Here is a 16,762-nt window from a genome sequence, read left to right as displayed (position 1 = left end):
AACACAAGCACACACATACACTGGCATCATTGTAGCTTCACCAAATCCCCAAAACTTCATGTCTTTGGATGGAAAACTGAGCACACTGTGGAAACCCACCAGGGAAAACATGCAAACTCCAGGCAGGGATCACAAGGGACGTGACTCCATGCGAGATAGCAGCGCTACCACTCTGCCACCGTGCACCCCATATGTGTAACTATTAGCAGTATTCATTATTTAAACAAAGTTAAGATATATCTGTAAAATGTAAGATACATATTTCAATGCATTTCATCATGAAAGTGATATCAAGTATAATTCTAAGAACTCTAAATGTGCAGAGAGCTGGAATATTATAAATTTAATGTGTTCTGTGTGGCGATGCTGCTTGCCACTGCTGTCAGGTCAGGAAGCCCGTAGTGATTTTTAACAACGGGGTCGGTTTTAAGATGTTTACTAAGGTCTACTTTAATAACAAAGTAAACTATGGGATTAAAGAGGACATTTCGAGTTTAAAGATGAAATTTCCACTTTAATCACAAAATAAACATTTTCATTATGTCCTTATTTTCTTTTTCTCTGTGGCTCAAATACGCCAGCGTACATTCTGGTGGTATTGTAAAGGTGCAAAAAAAGACTACACAGAAGATGGTATGTGAGACTTATAATATGTATCGTGTCATTACTTTGGGGAATATGCAACGCTTGAATATCAAAGCACCACATTTGTATGTCGGCATTTTGCTTCACCACATTGAACCATTCATCAAACATCGAAGCATGTACATCAATCCTGGAGGATCCTAAAAGCGTAGCAAGAAATGCAGGGTTTAAATGTGGAGAGTTGTGACGATATTCCAGAAGAAGATGACATGACTGTATTTGGATAATTGTATATTGTTGTACATGAATAAATATAAGATACCCCTGAAAATAAGCCCTAGTGCATCTTTTGGAGCAAAAATTATTATAAGACCCAGTCTTATTTTTGGGGAAGCACAGTAGTATTTTGTAATAATCAGGATAGAATTGACTGATGTAGAGTTGACCACAAGTGACCATCATATAATACAATTGTCAATGTTTTGGATGAGTGCAGCTGCAAAGACTAAAACTTTAACTTTGGTAGAGCAAATTTTGAGCAGATGGCTCAAAAGAGAATAGAGTGGAATAAGCTTTTAAGTCTGGAGACAGTCGATGAGCAGTGGAACAGGTTTAAAAACGTTTTACATGTAATACAAGCCAGATACATATCTAAATTTGGAATTAGTAGGAAATAAAAAATAAAAAAAACTGCTGTTGGTTAATAAAGAGTTGAAAAAAGAAGCCACAAAGAAAAAACAGCTGTATATGGCTTATAAGACTAATTCCAAAGTAAATCATAAGGCATATGAGAACATGAGGGGGTAACCATTAAGAAGGCTGTTAGGGAGGCTAAAAGACAGTTAGAGAGGAATATAGCAAATAATGTGAAAGACTAACCAAAGAGATTATTTCAGTATTTTAGGAGTAAAAGAATAGTCAAGGAGGAGGTGATGTGCATAAGGAATATTAAAGAGGAAATAAAAAATGCACACGGTGAAACAGCAGGTGCTCTAAACTCGCATTTTTCTGAGTTTTTCACAAGTGAGGAAGTAGATAACCTCCCAGCGGTAAAAGGAACTACTAAAGAAGTAACGAGTGATTGAGAAATTGTAGAGGGAGACCTGCTACTGAGATTAAATAGGGTGAATTCAAACAAGTCTCCAGGACCTGATAATATTTACCCTTGATTTCTTAAGGATGTTAGTCAGTACACACACAAACCCTTAATGCATATTTTTAGGAAGTCACTGTGCACTGGGGAAATTCTGAAGGACTGGAAAACAGAAAATATTATCCCGTTATATAAAGAGAGTCATCAGGCAGCTCCAGACAACTATAGGCCAGTTAGCTTAATGTGCATCACAGGAAAATTAATGGATGGAATTATTAAGGATAAGATTGAGCAACACATGGCAAGAACGGGAGTTTTACTGAATATCATGGGTTGAGAAGAGGGAAATCATGTTTAACTAACATGCTGGAATTCTATGACGAAGCAACAAAAGGTTGTGATCAAAGTGGAACGTATATTATTTATTTGGTCTTTCAGAAAGCTTTTGATAAGGTGCCATGTGAGACGTTGGCCATCAAAGTAAAAGTGGGAGTTCAGGGTGATGTTTGTAGATGAGTGCAAAATTGGCTGAGACACAGGAAACAGAAGATTATGGTGCGAGGAACCCAATTAGAATCAGCTGATGTTAAGAGAGGTATTCCATAGGAGTCAGTGCTAGGGTCAAAATTATTTAAACACTAATGGTACACAGCTACTGCTATGTATATACAATTTTTGTGGACAATTTATCCCACATATAGTACATGTGTTGAACATGATGGCGAACAGGTTGAGACATTACTGTAAATCATCTTGTATATATGAAGTATGCTTTGTGAATAAATTGTTACCGCCATTCAAATGTTAACATAATTTTGACCCTGTATATATAAATGATTTGGATAGAAATATAGTTTGCAGATGACACCAAGCTAGGTGGACTGGCAAATAATGTATAATCCATTAAATCATTACGGACGGAGCTGTAAAACATATAGATTTGGGCAGATTTGTGACAAATAAAATTTAATGTTATACATTACTACACATAGGAAGTAAAAATGCTAGGTTTGAATACATAATGGCAGGACTGAAAATCGAAAGTACACCTTATGAGAAGGATTTAGAAGTCGTATTGGACTCCGTACTATCAACCTCCAGACAGTGTTCAGAAGTAAATTAAGATGGTTAACAGAATGTAAGGTTATATAGCACAATGCATAGAGCATAAGTCCAAGGAGGTTGTACCTCAAGCTTTAGAACACTCTGGTGTGGCTCCATCCATACAGTTTTGGCCTGCATGCTGCATAATGGCACTAGACAAGGTCCAGAAAAGAACAACCAGGCTGATTCCAGGGCTACAGGAGATAAAATTAAGAAAAAGGAAAGATCTGAGACTTTTCAGTTTAAGACAAAGAAGATTAAGAGGAGATATGATTGTGTTCAAAAGTATGAAGGAAATTAGTCCAGTAGATCGAGACTATTACTTTAAAATGAGTTCATCAAGAACACAGGGACATAGTTGGAAACTTATTAAAGGTATATTTCACACAAACATTAGGTAGTTTTTCTTTATACAGAGAACCATAGACACTTGGAATACACTACCAAGTCATGTGGTAGACAGTAGGACTTTAGAGACTTTCAAAATGAGTATTGATGCTTTTTCAGAAGAATTAAGGGGATAGGACTACCGAGCATTGTTTGGCTGAATGGCCTGTTCTCATCTAGATTATTGTAATGTTCCATTAAGGACTGACCGACAATTCTTTCTGGCAGTCTGCATTGTTCATTTTGCTTTTTAACCTGCCTTTTCTGCATATGCTGATTTGCTGCCATCACTTGTGTTCTGCACGTTGCCTCCTAATTTGTATACAGAATCAAGAGAGGCAAACCCATGGACAGCATGGGATGTCCTTCAGATGCTACTGTGGCAGCCACAGGGTGTGTGTTAACAAACCGTCTATTATTTTAGTGAAAGCAGAATTGTGTTGTAAATAGTTTATTTGTGAACTTTGTTAATGATTTTTTTCCACCTTTCCTGAGGGATGGATTTCCCACATGTTCGCCACCACCTGCTTGTTATTAGGTTTCTGACAGCTACGGGATGTAAATTTTCCTGTTTGTCTGTGCCTTCCTCTTTACTATCTCTCTCTCTTTCCATCTGGTGCCACAACTCACACAATAGAATGGTGTGCTGTGACACATACAGGGTAAGGGTCAAAGGAGATATTGAAAGTTTAATTTTAGCCATTTAGCTGTAATTTGTGGTATAGCGGGTCTACGGCCTGAAATGAAAGGACGTTTTTTAAATAATTCATTTGACCATGTCAGTCTTGGTGGGTACAATTGTGGGGAGTGAGGGTGTGATCATTCTCAATTGCTTAATTGGCTTTCTGTGGTGCGTGGCTGAGTGGTTTTGCCCACGGACCCTTATAAGTACGGGCTGGCACAGGAGATCGGGAGGAAAAAAGACGGAAAAGAGTGAGGAAAGGCTTGGAGAGTGAGAGCACGACATTGGGGGCAGTGAAAGATAAATGTACAAGCCAGCCAGCTGAAAGAGAGAGGTCAGGGGTCCCGTGTGGGGCGAAGGGTCAGCGTTCAAGGGACAGATCATGCCCACTGATTATGTAGAGGAGTGGGTTCGATCAAGGTGGTGTCCTTCTTGGGGATCCAAGGGACAACTGCGTGTGCGGCCTGGCAGACACTGGCAGAGGCAGCCAAGGTGGGGGTTGATAGCATGAGGACCACCATGGTGGCTGAAGTCTCTCCAGCTGAGCAAGTCATGGGTGAGCTAGATAGACACAGAAGGAGATGTGCTTGGTTGATTTGCCCCAATGTCTGCTGCAGGTTTTTAGTCTCATTTTAGCCTGGTTTTAAGCACGTGGATTATTTATTAAAACATTTTTGAGCACTGCACCATAGTTGGACACTGTTTGATTTGTTTGGTTTTTAATAAAAGCACTTTTGCACTTTTCCACCATCCCCTTGCTCAGATTGATTTGTCCCCATCAGACCAGCTCATCCGGTACATTACCAACGGTGTTGGGTTGGAGAGGCACCCAAAAGGGGAGATGGAGCATGGTGCAGGACCCACTCTGCCACATAATTGTGTTTTATTTTTGTAAATGCTTTGAAATGTAAATATCACTTGTAACAAAAAGAATACTGTAAGTGCTAGAACCAGTATCCAATCAAGTTGTAGCTTCAACTTTCAGTAAGCTAGCTAGCATTAATGACATCCTAAGTACTATGTAGGAAATGTATATCTCCAAAAACACTCTGAGAAGTGCTAATGAAAATCTGTATGCAGAAACATGCTGGTAAGCTTTAAGACTCTTGTTTCTTGTGTGGACTGATGCAGCTAAGGTTGCAAATGAAAAATGTTTTTGGAGGAATAATTATGTCAGAACTGTAGCTTCTTCTTGCGGTTCCAAAAACAGTTTCTCTGAATTACACCGTCTTGTATGTCTGTAGTAGAAGGGTATTGTACTGTGTTAGCTATTATGGATGCAATGAGAAGTCAAGTAAAATAACACCTTTTATTGGATAACTGGACACATTACAATATGCAAGCTTTCGAGGCAACTCTGACCCCTTCTTCAGGCTGTTTGACCTATACCTGTAACTTTTAGTTTTGTTTTACGTCTTCAAAAAGTGTAAATATCCATTACATTTACATTACATGATCGCTTGATGTTATGTCTACTTTTGTACTGCAGGCAGTGGAGAAACACCCACTCTGGAAACAATTGATACATATATGAACAAACTGCAAAATATAATCTTGGCAAACCCACAGGAAAATGAAAATCTCATCAGTACTGTCCGGGAAGTGGTCAGCCACCTTGAAAGGTAGAATCAGGTCTGTATTTGTTTAAATATAGTATTATTATTGGAAGTGGTAGTATTAAATAATATCTTAAAAAGCAAATGTTATACTCCCTTTCTTTGTACCTGTCAGGTACGTTCAATACTTAAACTGAATTGTGCATTCCGTTCAGCAAAGGTAACAACTGATGTAAGATTCTGACAGAATTGTTTAGAAGTATTTATAACTACAAGTTTACAATTGTTTGTATAATTAATTCTATTGCCAAAATGACATTGAAGAAGCTACATGGGAATTTTCTATGCATGTTGTTCACCAAGAAGACTTTCAGATTCATAATAAACATTTAAAGACTTTGTTCAGAGTAGTTAAAAACTAAGTAACTATGGTAAAAATAGTGAGAATCATTAATGCCATTTAAAATGTATGATAACAAGAAATGTTTGAAACATTTAATTTTGATAACTTATTCCATTAAGATGCACAGAATTATGTTTAATTTTATCAAAAAATTCACAAATGTCCCTTTTGCAAAAACTATGCTTATATATAATTTAACAGTCCAATATCAGAGGTGATGACATTATTCTGCAGTTGCATTAATAAAATAGTGTATACACTGTCAAAACAAGAAGTAAATTACACTCAATCCCAATGCCTTATAGACTTCAGTACTTAAAGAAAAGGTAAAATCTACCCTTGTCTGTACCTTAAAGAATTTAATTAGAGTTAGTATGAGTGATCTTGGAAGTATAATGAGGATAAGGATAGTATTCTTTAAATAACAAATATATATTGGGGATAAAATGCTACATTACAAAAGCTTGACTGTTAATAATAAGACAAAAATAACTCTTTGAACATCACTGTAGTTTACGATAGGAGCTTTAAAGACTTGAAGTTCAGCTTTGTCACGCTGAATTAATTTTATGAGCATCTGTGTTAGACTAGTAGATGGGTATGTTCACTATTTCTGATGAACATTTAGGTTAACCCATGAGTCAGTGTATTAATTTCTCATTAATATTGTCATCTGGCAAAGGGTGTTTAAAAATAGTCTATGCTATGCAACTATATACCAGATGGTGTGGAGATGAAGGGTTCTGTACTTCCTAACAGTTCATAATTGGTGTCAAAATTATTTGTCATCCATGTACAAAGTATCTGCCAGCAGCAGTGTAGACTACCCCAAAAAATCAGTAAAGAAAGAATATGATGAAGAAATTTCTATTTCAAGTGTAATTTAATTTTACAATAGCATTCAACAAAAGGAAAAACACAACAGAAATAATGCACATATCCATTAAAAATAATTTTAAGCTTACAGTAGTATGCAAAAGTTTTCAATCCTCTTGAAAGTCACAAAAGATTTGTACACATTTATCCTTTCCATATTTTTAATGTAAACTCTTATGCTGTAACAAAAAATTTCCAATGCCAAAATAGACTGCTTTTTGTAGATATTTAACTGAAGAAGAAAAACTCAAAAGTTAATGTTTGTATTAGTATTCAAGCCCTATGCATTAATACTTTGTTGACAAACCTTTTTCTGCTATAACGGCCTCAGTTTTGTTGGGAAAAGTATGTCGCAGTTTTGCAGATTTTTCAGGAGTTATTCTTCCCCATTCTTCTTGGCAGAATTTATAGAGATTGTATAGGTTGGTGGGATGGCACCTCAGGACAGCAGTTTGCAAATAGTGCCAATGATTCTCAGTATGGTTAAGATCAGGGCTTTGACTTGGCCATTCTAAAACATTCACCTTTCTGTTTTTTAGCCATTACAGTGTTTCTTTGGCCTTATGCCTAATGTCATTGTCATGTTGAAAGATGAATCGTCTCCCAAGCTGTAGGTTCATACATTGGAACAAGTTCTCCTGCTATATTGTGCGGAATTTGTGTCCATCTGTTCCTCCTTCAACTCTGACAAGATTCCCAGTCCCGGCACATGTAAAAGCATCCCCATAGCATGATGCTCCCACTGCCATATTTCACCATAGATATGGTGCCTTATGAGGCATGGACAGTGTTAGTTTTACTACAAATGTACCTCTTTAAAGTCTGGCCAAAAAGGTCTGTTTTGGTCATCTAACCGTAAAACCTTTTCCCACATCTTAACTGGGTCTTTCTCATACTTTGTAACAAATACCATGTGTGCTTTCACATCAGCAGAATGCCCTTTGTCTTAATTTTTGCAGTGATTGTCTAAAAAAAGATTGTGGCTCTTCCAAAGGTTCTTTTTCTATCCAGAGAGATATAAAGGACTCACAGGTAGTACCTTATTATATTTAATTATGGTCAAGTGACTGTCACTTTGGTGTTGTTGATGATTAATTTGTAATTTATGTAAACCTGAAGCTTCCAAAGCAGAAAGGTTTAACACTAGAATTACTGAAGCCTACAAAAAAAAACTCTGAATCCTAGCCCACCTTAAATCCATTCGCACCTCTTCATCAGCGTCTTTTGTTTTGTAAATGTGTCAATCAGCACAAGCAGGCTGCTGTCCCATCCCCCGCCTTGATGGAGCTCAGCTCTGGCAAAAAGTTCGACCAGTTCAAACCAAGGCTCCTTAACTGCATGTGAGGTGCCTGGGGTTGTATAGGGTAAATTATACAGTATATCGTTATTTTGAATACATGCATTTCATGTGTGTTCCGTGTCTACAATGATCTGGGTAAGTGTAGGATGAAAGGAAATGTGAGGCAAGAAATGCTGAACACATACCTAAAAGCAGAAACTTTTTCCATGTTATACTAATGATGTGAAGTGTATAATGTATGAAGACTTTAGTCCAAATATCAAATAAATGTGCATTTTTGTTCAATAATATAACCAAAGAAAAAAAAATCATTTGATTTACATGTTACGGCCAATGAGTTAAAAACCCAAACTCAAATGTCAATTGACAGGTAGTTGATACATGTTCTTGAATAATGTAAAGGTAAGAACTGCTGCCTTATAACCCAAAGGTACCAGGTTCAAGTCTCGGCGTTCCAAGTATTGAGCTGCTGCTATTATTATTACTATCATATAATAAAAACATAAATTTGATTTGAGTCTGTCACACCCGGTGTAAATTTTGGCTACTTGTAAAAGTATTATTCTGTCAGTGATGTTCATGCTGTACAATGAACTTGCCTCTCCCTCTCTGAGTTGATGCCATTTATTTCCATTCTTTTCACAAGAGCAGTGATGACCACAGTTGGTGCTCTGGCTGACACCTGCTCAGAACTGTTTGTTATACTGGCAACCAAAGACACAATGTCCTGTGACCATTATCAGACTACCATATGTATTTGCGCTTTGACAACAAAGACACCCATGCAGAACGTGTGAAAAACGACAGATTTGCTGCTGTTTTGGACATCTGACAACATTTTGTTGAGACCTGTGTTTTGAGTTACAACCCAAGGCAAAGACTTTCCGAGTCTGTGGTCATAAAGCTTATGGTGCAGTTTCTTCATATTGCTTTTCCTGGCTATTAGACTGCTGCACCATGACACAACTCTGCTTGGCACCAGAAGTAAAATGGGACTTCCACCTGCAGCTAAAGTTACTTTAGTACGCAAGCAATTCGCCACGCTAGTGTTTAGATCAGGCAGTGCCATTCTGATGGTGTATATGCCCAAAAAGAAGAAGCCTTTGATTTCAGTCTGTAACAGCTGGTGTAAAGTTTTGCTTCCTGTTTAAGATATCGCTGAAGGGATATATCCAGACACACAAACGCTGGTGAATCATGTCATCTTAGTATCTTGTTGTCACTTGTATTTTTTATTATTCAGTTTTATTCTTGAATAAAAGCACACTTGTTTCATTATACCTTTGCAAAAGTGTTTATTTTATATTCCAGTAACCACTTGAATGAGATCAAATCCATTTCTGCCTCTCTTGCGCATGAACGTCATTATTTGAAAACGCTATGCCAGATCTGGCCTGTACTCCGAATTAAGGTGCATAATACTAAAAATCCAGACAGAGTAGAGTACAGGCAAGATTGAAAAAAAAAAAATGGTTAAATGGCATAGCGTTTTCAAACTATTTTGCCTTAACTTTAATTGACTTGCTATTTAAGATCCTTTAAATATTCATTTTTTCATTAATTAGCAGTAATGAGATACAAAACAAGACAACCAATGACCAGCAACCTGTGTCCATCATACCATATCTGAAAATAAAGAAAGGTGAAGGTTTCAGTGATGTTGATCTGGTCGGGTCCACAAAGTATTGTGACAGTGTTCTTTAAAGGGGGAAAAAAAAACAACAGTTTTGAATACGTCTGCTGTGATGAAACAAGAGTACCAACAAGCCATGGAATTTAATAACGGGTTTAATTAACAAGAGTCAGCTGCTAAATAAGAAAGTGAGCAGAGTAAAATAGATTGGAGTTTGAGGCCACGTTCTAGCTGGTCATCTTTTGGCTCACTTCATATCTCATTTCTGTTTGGGTGCCATTTAAGGAAAAAATGTATCAATTTAGATGACTGAGTCTTAAAAAAACAAGTCAGTTAAAACGATGGGAAAAGAAATTATCAGTAAAAGCTGGTCACAAATTAAGAAAATTATTAGAATGAAAGCCTGCAGCCACATGCTACATTTTTCTAAATTCTAGACAGGTTCAGGAGGTGTGGGCAAACCTTCCATATCATAACTCAGACTTTCATAGTACATTATGAGATGATTGAGATACTCCTTTCATTCATTTTTGAAACCATACTTTCTCTACTTGACACTTTTATTTTTTAATTTAAGTGACCATATAAGGCTTGACCTGGATTGTAGCAGTTTAAGCAAGCAGAACTGTAGATACATTGGCGCTCAAGGGATCATCATGGCAGCTACTTCAGAGAGACCACCAAAGGTCCTTAGCCCTCCAGTTAAGGCTGTATTTCACATGGTGTGGCAGCAGTGTTATACTGCTGGCTGAAGAGCTACAAATCAAAATTTCCTAAAATCACTAGTAAATAGTAATTTCAGTCCACTCATCACCACAAGATGGTCTGTATTAAGGTAGTATTTGATGAATTGAACTGGTTTACAAACCTTTCTCAACATAGCACAAAATGACAAAAGTTCTTAGACTTGATGTAGTAATAGATGTTACAAGAACTCTCTCTTCAAAAACTCTTAACATTTTTATGATGAAAAGGAAGTAGTATTTCTAACATTTTAAATTAATTTAAAATTCTTTTCTTTCAGGTTTTGGAATCCATCATGCTAAAGGAAACTTCAAGAATATTCTACATTTTCATTAAAATGTTATATGTGTTGTAGATACAAAAATTGCATCCATGTTGCGTAGGTAACCTTTGGCTACTTTTTAAAATAAGTATTTCAGCATTTTAAACTTTTTTTCACTAGTATAACTGTACTTTTATTTTTTATTTTATTTTTTTGTAATTGTTGTAAAATTATTTTTATGCTTATTGTCTTAAATTTGCCATTCTTGACAATGTTAAACCTTTTCATTCAGTTTATCCAGGGTGTTTTTACATTGTGCTAGTCCTCGGGTGTTTTATCGCACTCTTGTCGTTCTTGTGGGGACTTAATTAAATAAAGTTATACTTTCAGTTTTTAGATTGTGTCATCTCTTTTTTATTTGCTTACTTAATTGAAGTACATTAACAGAGCAGCTCTTCAGTTTTTTTTATATTGATTTCAAATTTTAACTGTGGTTGTGTCATTAAACTGCAACCCTCGGCTCTGCTGGTTACATAAGTCCAAAACAGGTACTTGTGACCTGTGGTGGATGCTTAGTACCCTTATTTTCAATCCTTTTCCTATAGTTGTGAGAGAACAGTCCTGAAACGCAGTGCAGTTGTTCTCAAAAAGGGTTTCTTTTGTCTTCGTTGGGCAGAAATATACATTTTCACTTTCTAAAAATTTTCCTTAATGATGTCTTCCAGATTATTCTTGAAGAACTCCAAAATGAATTTAGTAGAATTTCCACATTCTACCCTTTTTATGAATCCCAATTTTTTCATAGCTCTGTCTCTTTTCTAAGATGATCACCCTATTGTGTGTCACAGGTACCAGCCTTTACAGCTGCTCAGTGCAAGATGTTAACATTAATTTCACATTGTTGAGCTGGGCAATAGTCACAATCATTTAATTTTTTTTTTTTTTTTTTGTGTGTGAGCCTTGATACTAGCCAGACTAGGAGCTCTACTACTGTCAGATGTAGAGCATGCTATGTCATGTTGTACATAAGTTCTTGTTTCGCCTGACCTGAATTTTAAATCACATGGTAATCAGATTACCAGGACAGCATATTTTCACTTAAGAAATGTAGCAAAAGTTAGACTTGTTATAACTTTGTAAGATGCTGTGAAATTAGTTCACGCTTTTGTTTTAGTCGACTAAATTACTGTAATGCACTCCACTCAGGGCCACCGAAAAACAACATTAATCGATTGCAACGAGTGCAGAATGCAGCTGCCAGAATCTTAACTAGGAAAAGAAAATCCGAGCACATCGCTCCAGTTTTGATCTCACCACATTGGTTACCCATGCCATTTAGAATGGACTCTAAAATACTGCTTTTGGTTCACAAAGCCTTAAATAATCTGCTCCATCCTATATTTCAGAATGCCTCTCACCTTACATTCTAAGTCGTAACCTTAGATTTTCAAATGAGTGTCTGCTTAGAATTCCTAGAGCTAAACTTAAAAGAAGTCGTGAGGCAGCCTTCTGCTGTTATGATAGATAGATAGATACTTTATTAATACCAAGGGGAAATTTGAATAATCCAGCAGCAGTATACTGATACAAAAACTATATATATTAATCAAAGAGTAATAAAAATGCATGTAAAAACAGACAATAACTTTGAACGAACTTAGCATTTACTCCCCCGGGTGGAATTGAAGAGTTGCATAGTGTGGGAGAGGAACGATCTCCTCAGTCTGTGAGTGGAGCAGGACGGTGACAAAAGTCTGAAGTCTGTAAAATCTAGAATAGCTAACCGATAGAAATTTGCCAGGCTAATATGGAGCACTTTTAAAAAAAAAAAACTGCTAAAAACCTATTATTTTACCATTGCTTTCTTATAGCTTAATTTTTATTGTAACCCTGATATTCTGTGTATGCATCGTTTTTATCATGGCTGCACTATTCATACAAACTCTTAATTTCTCTGCTGTTCTTTAACTGGTTTTCTGTGGTGACGATCTGCGCCACCACCACTTGATCAAAGCAAAATGCAGTCCCTACATTGATGGTTTGAAGGCCAGACGTACATATGACTGTCATCGTCTAATTATTACACGTGAAGCCTGTAAGCCATGAGGACTGATTGAGATCATTTGTGTTGGGTAGAATGCCCAGTGGGGGCTGGGTGGTCTCGTGGCCTCGGAACCCCTGCACTTTTTTTTCGCCAGCCCTCTGAATTTCTCCTGCCCAAATCCCCACAACTTCTGTCTTCCTGGCCATTGGACCTTACTTTATTCTTTGTTACTTAGTATTGCTTAATCCTGTTTTTAATTTTTTATGAATTTCTTTGAGCTAAGTCATTTGTATGAAAACATGCTATATAAGTAAATGTTGTTGTGTCTCATAGTAGCAAATTATACCATGGTGCCATTTTTGGCTTTGGTAGCTTTATAGGATGTTGTCATTTTGTATCAGAAAGCAGTAATGAAATGAAACTACTACTGCAAGTTCAAAGTTGGGTCAAACACCAATACCTGACAAACCACTGACACCAAATCAGCTTCTCAACTTTACAACAATGCCATGTTATTAATTATTAGTCTCGCTTTTATTATAATATGATATATACTTCAGAATTTTAACTTTTAAGCTAAATTTTGTCAAAGACACAGTAGTTATAATTCACAGATTTTGCTGGAGTTAAAAAATAAAAAATACTAGGCTACATGGTGGTTGTTCAATATTCTAAGGTTATCTAAAAAGTAAGATCATTTTAAAAGAAAGAGGAGTCTGTTTAGATTGAAATATGGAGAGTCAATTGTTAATTTAACAAGAGAGGGGGTCACAAATAACCCATAGTCAAGTTAATGTGAAACTAGGATTAGTAGAGCAGCTCATGGAGACCCAGAGAGAGCAATCCATGAACTGCAGTTGGCAATCTGATGGGCACAGCAGTCGAAGGCAGGTACAAAGTACACCATTGTGATCAATGCAACATTCTTACAGTATGTCCTGCAAGTTAACACGTTGGTATTTGGTTTGGAAGAATTTGGTTATCCAGTCTAGTTAGTATTTTTGTTAAACTTTTTAAATAATCTGGAACAACGTTATTGCTTCATTCAATTGTAATGGTGGTTGTATTTTTTTCATCAGTCACTTTTGTAGATCATATAAATATTTGCTAGGAATAGGAGCTTCAACTGGTTAACTGTGCACAGATAGGATGGAGATGTAATGCAAGAATCAAATTATTATTGGGGTCTAGAAAAGCCTTCCTTAATGGACAGATTTGTGTATGTGTGTTTTTTAAAATAGTTGAACAGGAAATGGTCAGATCGAAAGGGCAAGGCAAGCACCTTCAATCAGTACCTAAAATAATCCATCCATCCCGCTATACCCTAACTACAGGGTTACAGGGGTCTGCTGGAGCCAATCCCAGCCAACACAGGGCACCAGACAGGAACAAACCCCAGGCAGGGCGCCAGCCCACCGCAGGGCACACACACACACCAAGCACACATACGGGACAATTTAGAATCGCCTAACCCTAACCCTAACCTGCATGTCTTTGGACTGCGGGAGGAAACCCACGCAGACACGGGGAGAACATGCAAACTCCACGCAGGGAGAACCTGGGAAGCGAATCCAGGCCTCCTAACTGTGAGGCAGCAGCGCTACCACTGCGCCACAGTGCTGCCCTACCTAAAATAATCATATAAATAAAAGTCCAAAATGAGCAGAGATCAAAACCATAACTAGAAAATGAGTCCGTAAAAAAGAAAATCATTTTTCCTAGCAAAGTTTCTTGAGCTTTATTTTACTGTGTTCCAGAAAATGCATGGTAACGTCACTTACGGTCCTGAGATTAACTAACAATGGTGCCACAAGCATAAACAATATGGCCACAATCACACAAAAAAAAGCAATAGAGATTGAAACTCTGCTGAGAGTGGAACATGCAACAAGAAAATAAACATAGCAGTTATTCCACCAATGAATAGCTAAAAAAAAGAAAGAAAGAAAGGAGGATTCTGGAATGGTCAAGTCAAAGCCTGGATCTGAATCCCATCGAGATGCTTGGTTGGCTTTAAACAAGTGTGTCCATGCAAGACATCCCTGAAGCATCACAGCTGAAAGAATTCTGCATGGAAGAGTGGAGAAATCTCCCAGTCGATGTTGGAAAATGCTAGGAAAAACCCACTTGAAGGGGCAATACCAATTAATTTTTCACATGACTGTATCCCTGCACAAATTGAATTTTCCTGACAGATTTAATTGAAGAATAAGTTTAGAAATATTTAAACAAGTATGGTCCACTAAAAACCAAGTTATTTCATACAGACAAACATGGCAGCAACAGTACATGCTTTTACAATTCTGTGAATGAACCTAAAAAATCAAAAGAGATAGAGGGGTTGAAATAGAGAGCAGTGGACATCTGGAACATCTCCCTTAGTACTCTAATTTTAAAGAAGCTTCCCAGCAACCATTTAAGGGCAGATTAGTAGAGTTTACTGACACTTTCTGGTAATTTGATTTTTACTAACAGCCTTAAAAATAAAATAGCCAATCTCTCATATGCAAAGTTTTAAACATACAGTTGTGCTTGAAAGTTTGTGAACTCTTTAGAATTTTCTATATTTCTGCATAAATTCAACCTAAAACATCATCAGATTTTCACTCAAGTCCTGAAAGTAGATAAAGAGAAACCAGTTAAACAAATGAGACAAAAATATTATACTTGGTCATTTATTTATTAAGGAAAATGATCAAATATTAAATATATTTGTGAGTGGCAAACGTATGTGAACCTTTGCTTTCAGTATCTGGTGTGACCCCCTTTGCAGCAATAACTGCAAGTAAACGTTTCCGGTAACTTTTGATCATTCCTGCACACCGGCTTGGAGGAATTTTAGCCCATTCCTCCGTACAGAACAGCTTCAACTCTGGGATGTTGGTGGGTTTCCTCACATTAACTGCTTGTTTCAGGTCCTTCCACAACATTTTGATTGGATTAAGGTGAGGACTTTATTCTTCTTTAACCATTCTTTGGTAGAACGACTTGTGTGCTTAGGGTCGTTGTTTTGCTGCATGATCTACCTTCTCTTGAGATTCAGTTCATGGACAGATGTCCTGACATTTTCACATATAATTCAGAATTCGTTGTTCCATCAATGAAGGCAAGCCGTCCTGGCCCAGATGCAGCAAAACAGGCCCAAACCATGATACTACCACCACCATGTTTCACAGATGGGATAAGGTCCTTATGCTGGAATGCAGTGTTTTCCTTTCTCCAAACATAACGCTTTTCATCTAAACCAAAAAGTTCTATTTTGGTCTCGTCCGTCCACAAAACATTCTTCCAATAGCCTTCCGGTTTCTTCACGTGATCTTTAGCAAACTGCAGACGAGCAGCAATGTTTTTCTGGAGAGCAGTGGCTTTCTCATGCAACCCTGCCATGCACACCATTGTTGTTCAGTGTTCTCCTGATGGTGGACTCATGAACACGAACATTAGCCAATGTGAGAGAGGCCTTCAGTTGCTTAAAAGTTACCCTGGGGTCCTTTGTGACCTCGCTGACTATTACACGCCTTGCTCTTGGAGTGATCTTTGTTGGTCGACCACAACCTGAGGAGGGTAACAATGGTCTTGAATTTCCTCCATTTGTACACAATCTGTCTGACTGTGGATTGATGGAGTCCAAACTGTTTAGAGATGGTTTTGTAACCTTTTACAGCCTGATGAGCATCAACAACTCTTTTTCTGAGGTCCTCAGAAATCTCCTTTGTTCGTGCCATGATACACTTCCACAAACATGTGTTGTGAAGAGCAGACTTTGATAGATCCCTGTTCTTTTCTCCTTCGAACTAACTGCTAATCCTAGAGGTTCACATACTTTTGCCACTCACAAATATGTAATATTCGATCATTTTCTTCAATAAATAAATGACCAAGTATAATATTTTTGTCTCATTTCTTTAACTGGTTTCTTTTTATCTACTTTTAGGACTTCTAAAAATCTGATGATGTTTTAGGTCATATTTATGCAGAAATACAGAAAATTCTAAAGGGTTCACAAACTTTCAAGCACAACTGGATGTTGCTGTGTGTCTATCAAAATGTCCCAAGATTTAAAAGGGTTTAAGAATGAGACACACATTAAGCA

General features: G+C 37.2%; 1 protein-coding gene across 3 annotated transcripts in view; it reads left to right on the top strand.

Annotated features, from left to right (window-relative positions):
- Positions 1-11,021, top strand: part of hmg20a (high mobility group 20A) — a 59,163-nt gene extending 48,142 nt beyond the window's left edge. The window contains exons 6-7 of one of the 3 annotated variants that reach the window (XM_039773495.1): positions 5,341-5,473; positions 10,644-11,021. In XM_039773495.1, coding sequence (XP_039629429.1) covers positions 5,341-5,473; positions 10,644-10,665 — 155 coding nt within the window. In that variant the 3' untranslated portion in view covers positions 10,666-11,021. Of the gene's footprint in view, positions 1-5,340; positions 5,484-7,645; positions 7,890-10,643 lie in introns of those variants that run through there. The other 2 variants (XM_039773496.1, XM_039773492.1) reach the window with 2 other exon arrangements.
- The last annotated feature ends 5,741 nt before the right edge of the window (positions 11,022-16,762 follow it).

The sequence above is a fragment of the Polypterus senegalus genome, chromosome 12, assembly GCF_016835505.1.
Source record: "Polypterus senegalus isolate Bchr_013 chromosome 12, ASM1683550v1, whole genome shotgun sequence".
Classification (NCBI taxonomy): domain Eukaryota; kingdom Metazoa; phylum Chordata; class Cladistia; order Polypteriformes; family Polypteridae; genus Polypterus; species Polypterus senegalus.
This window is presented reverse-complemented; position numbering and strand designations above follow the sequence as displayed.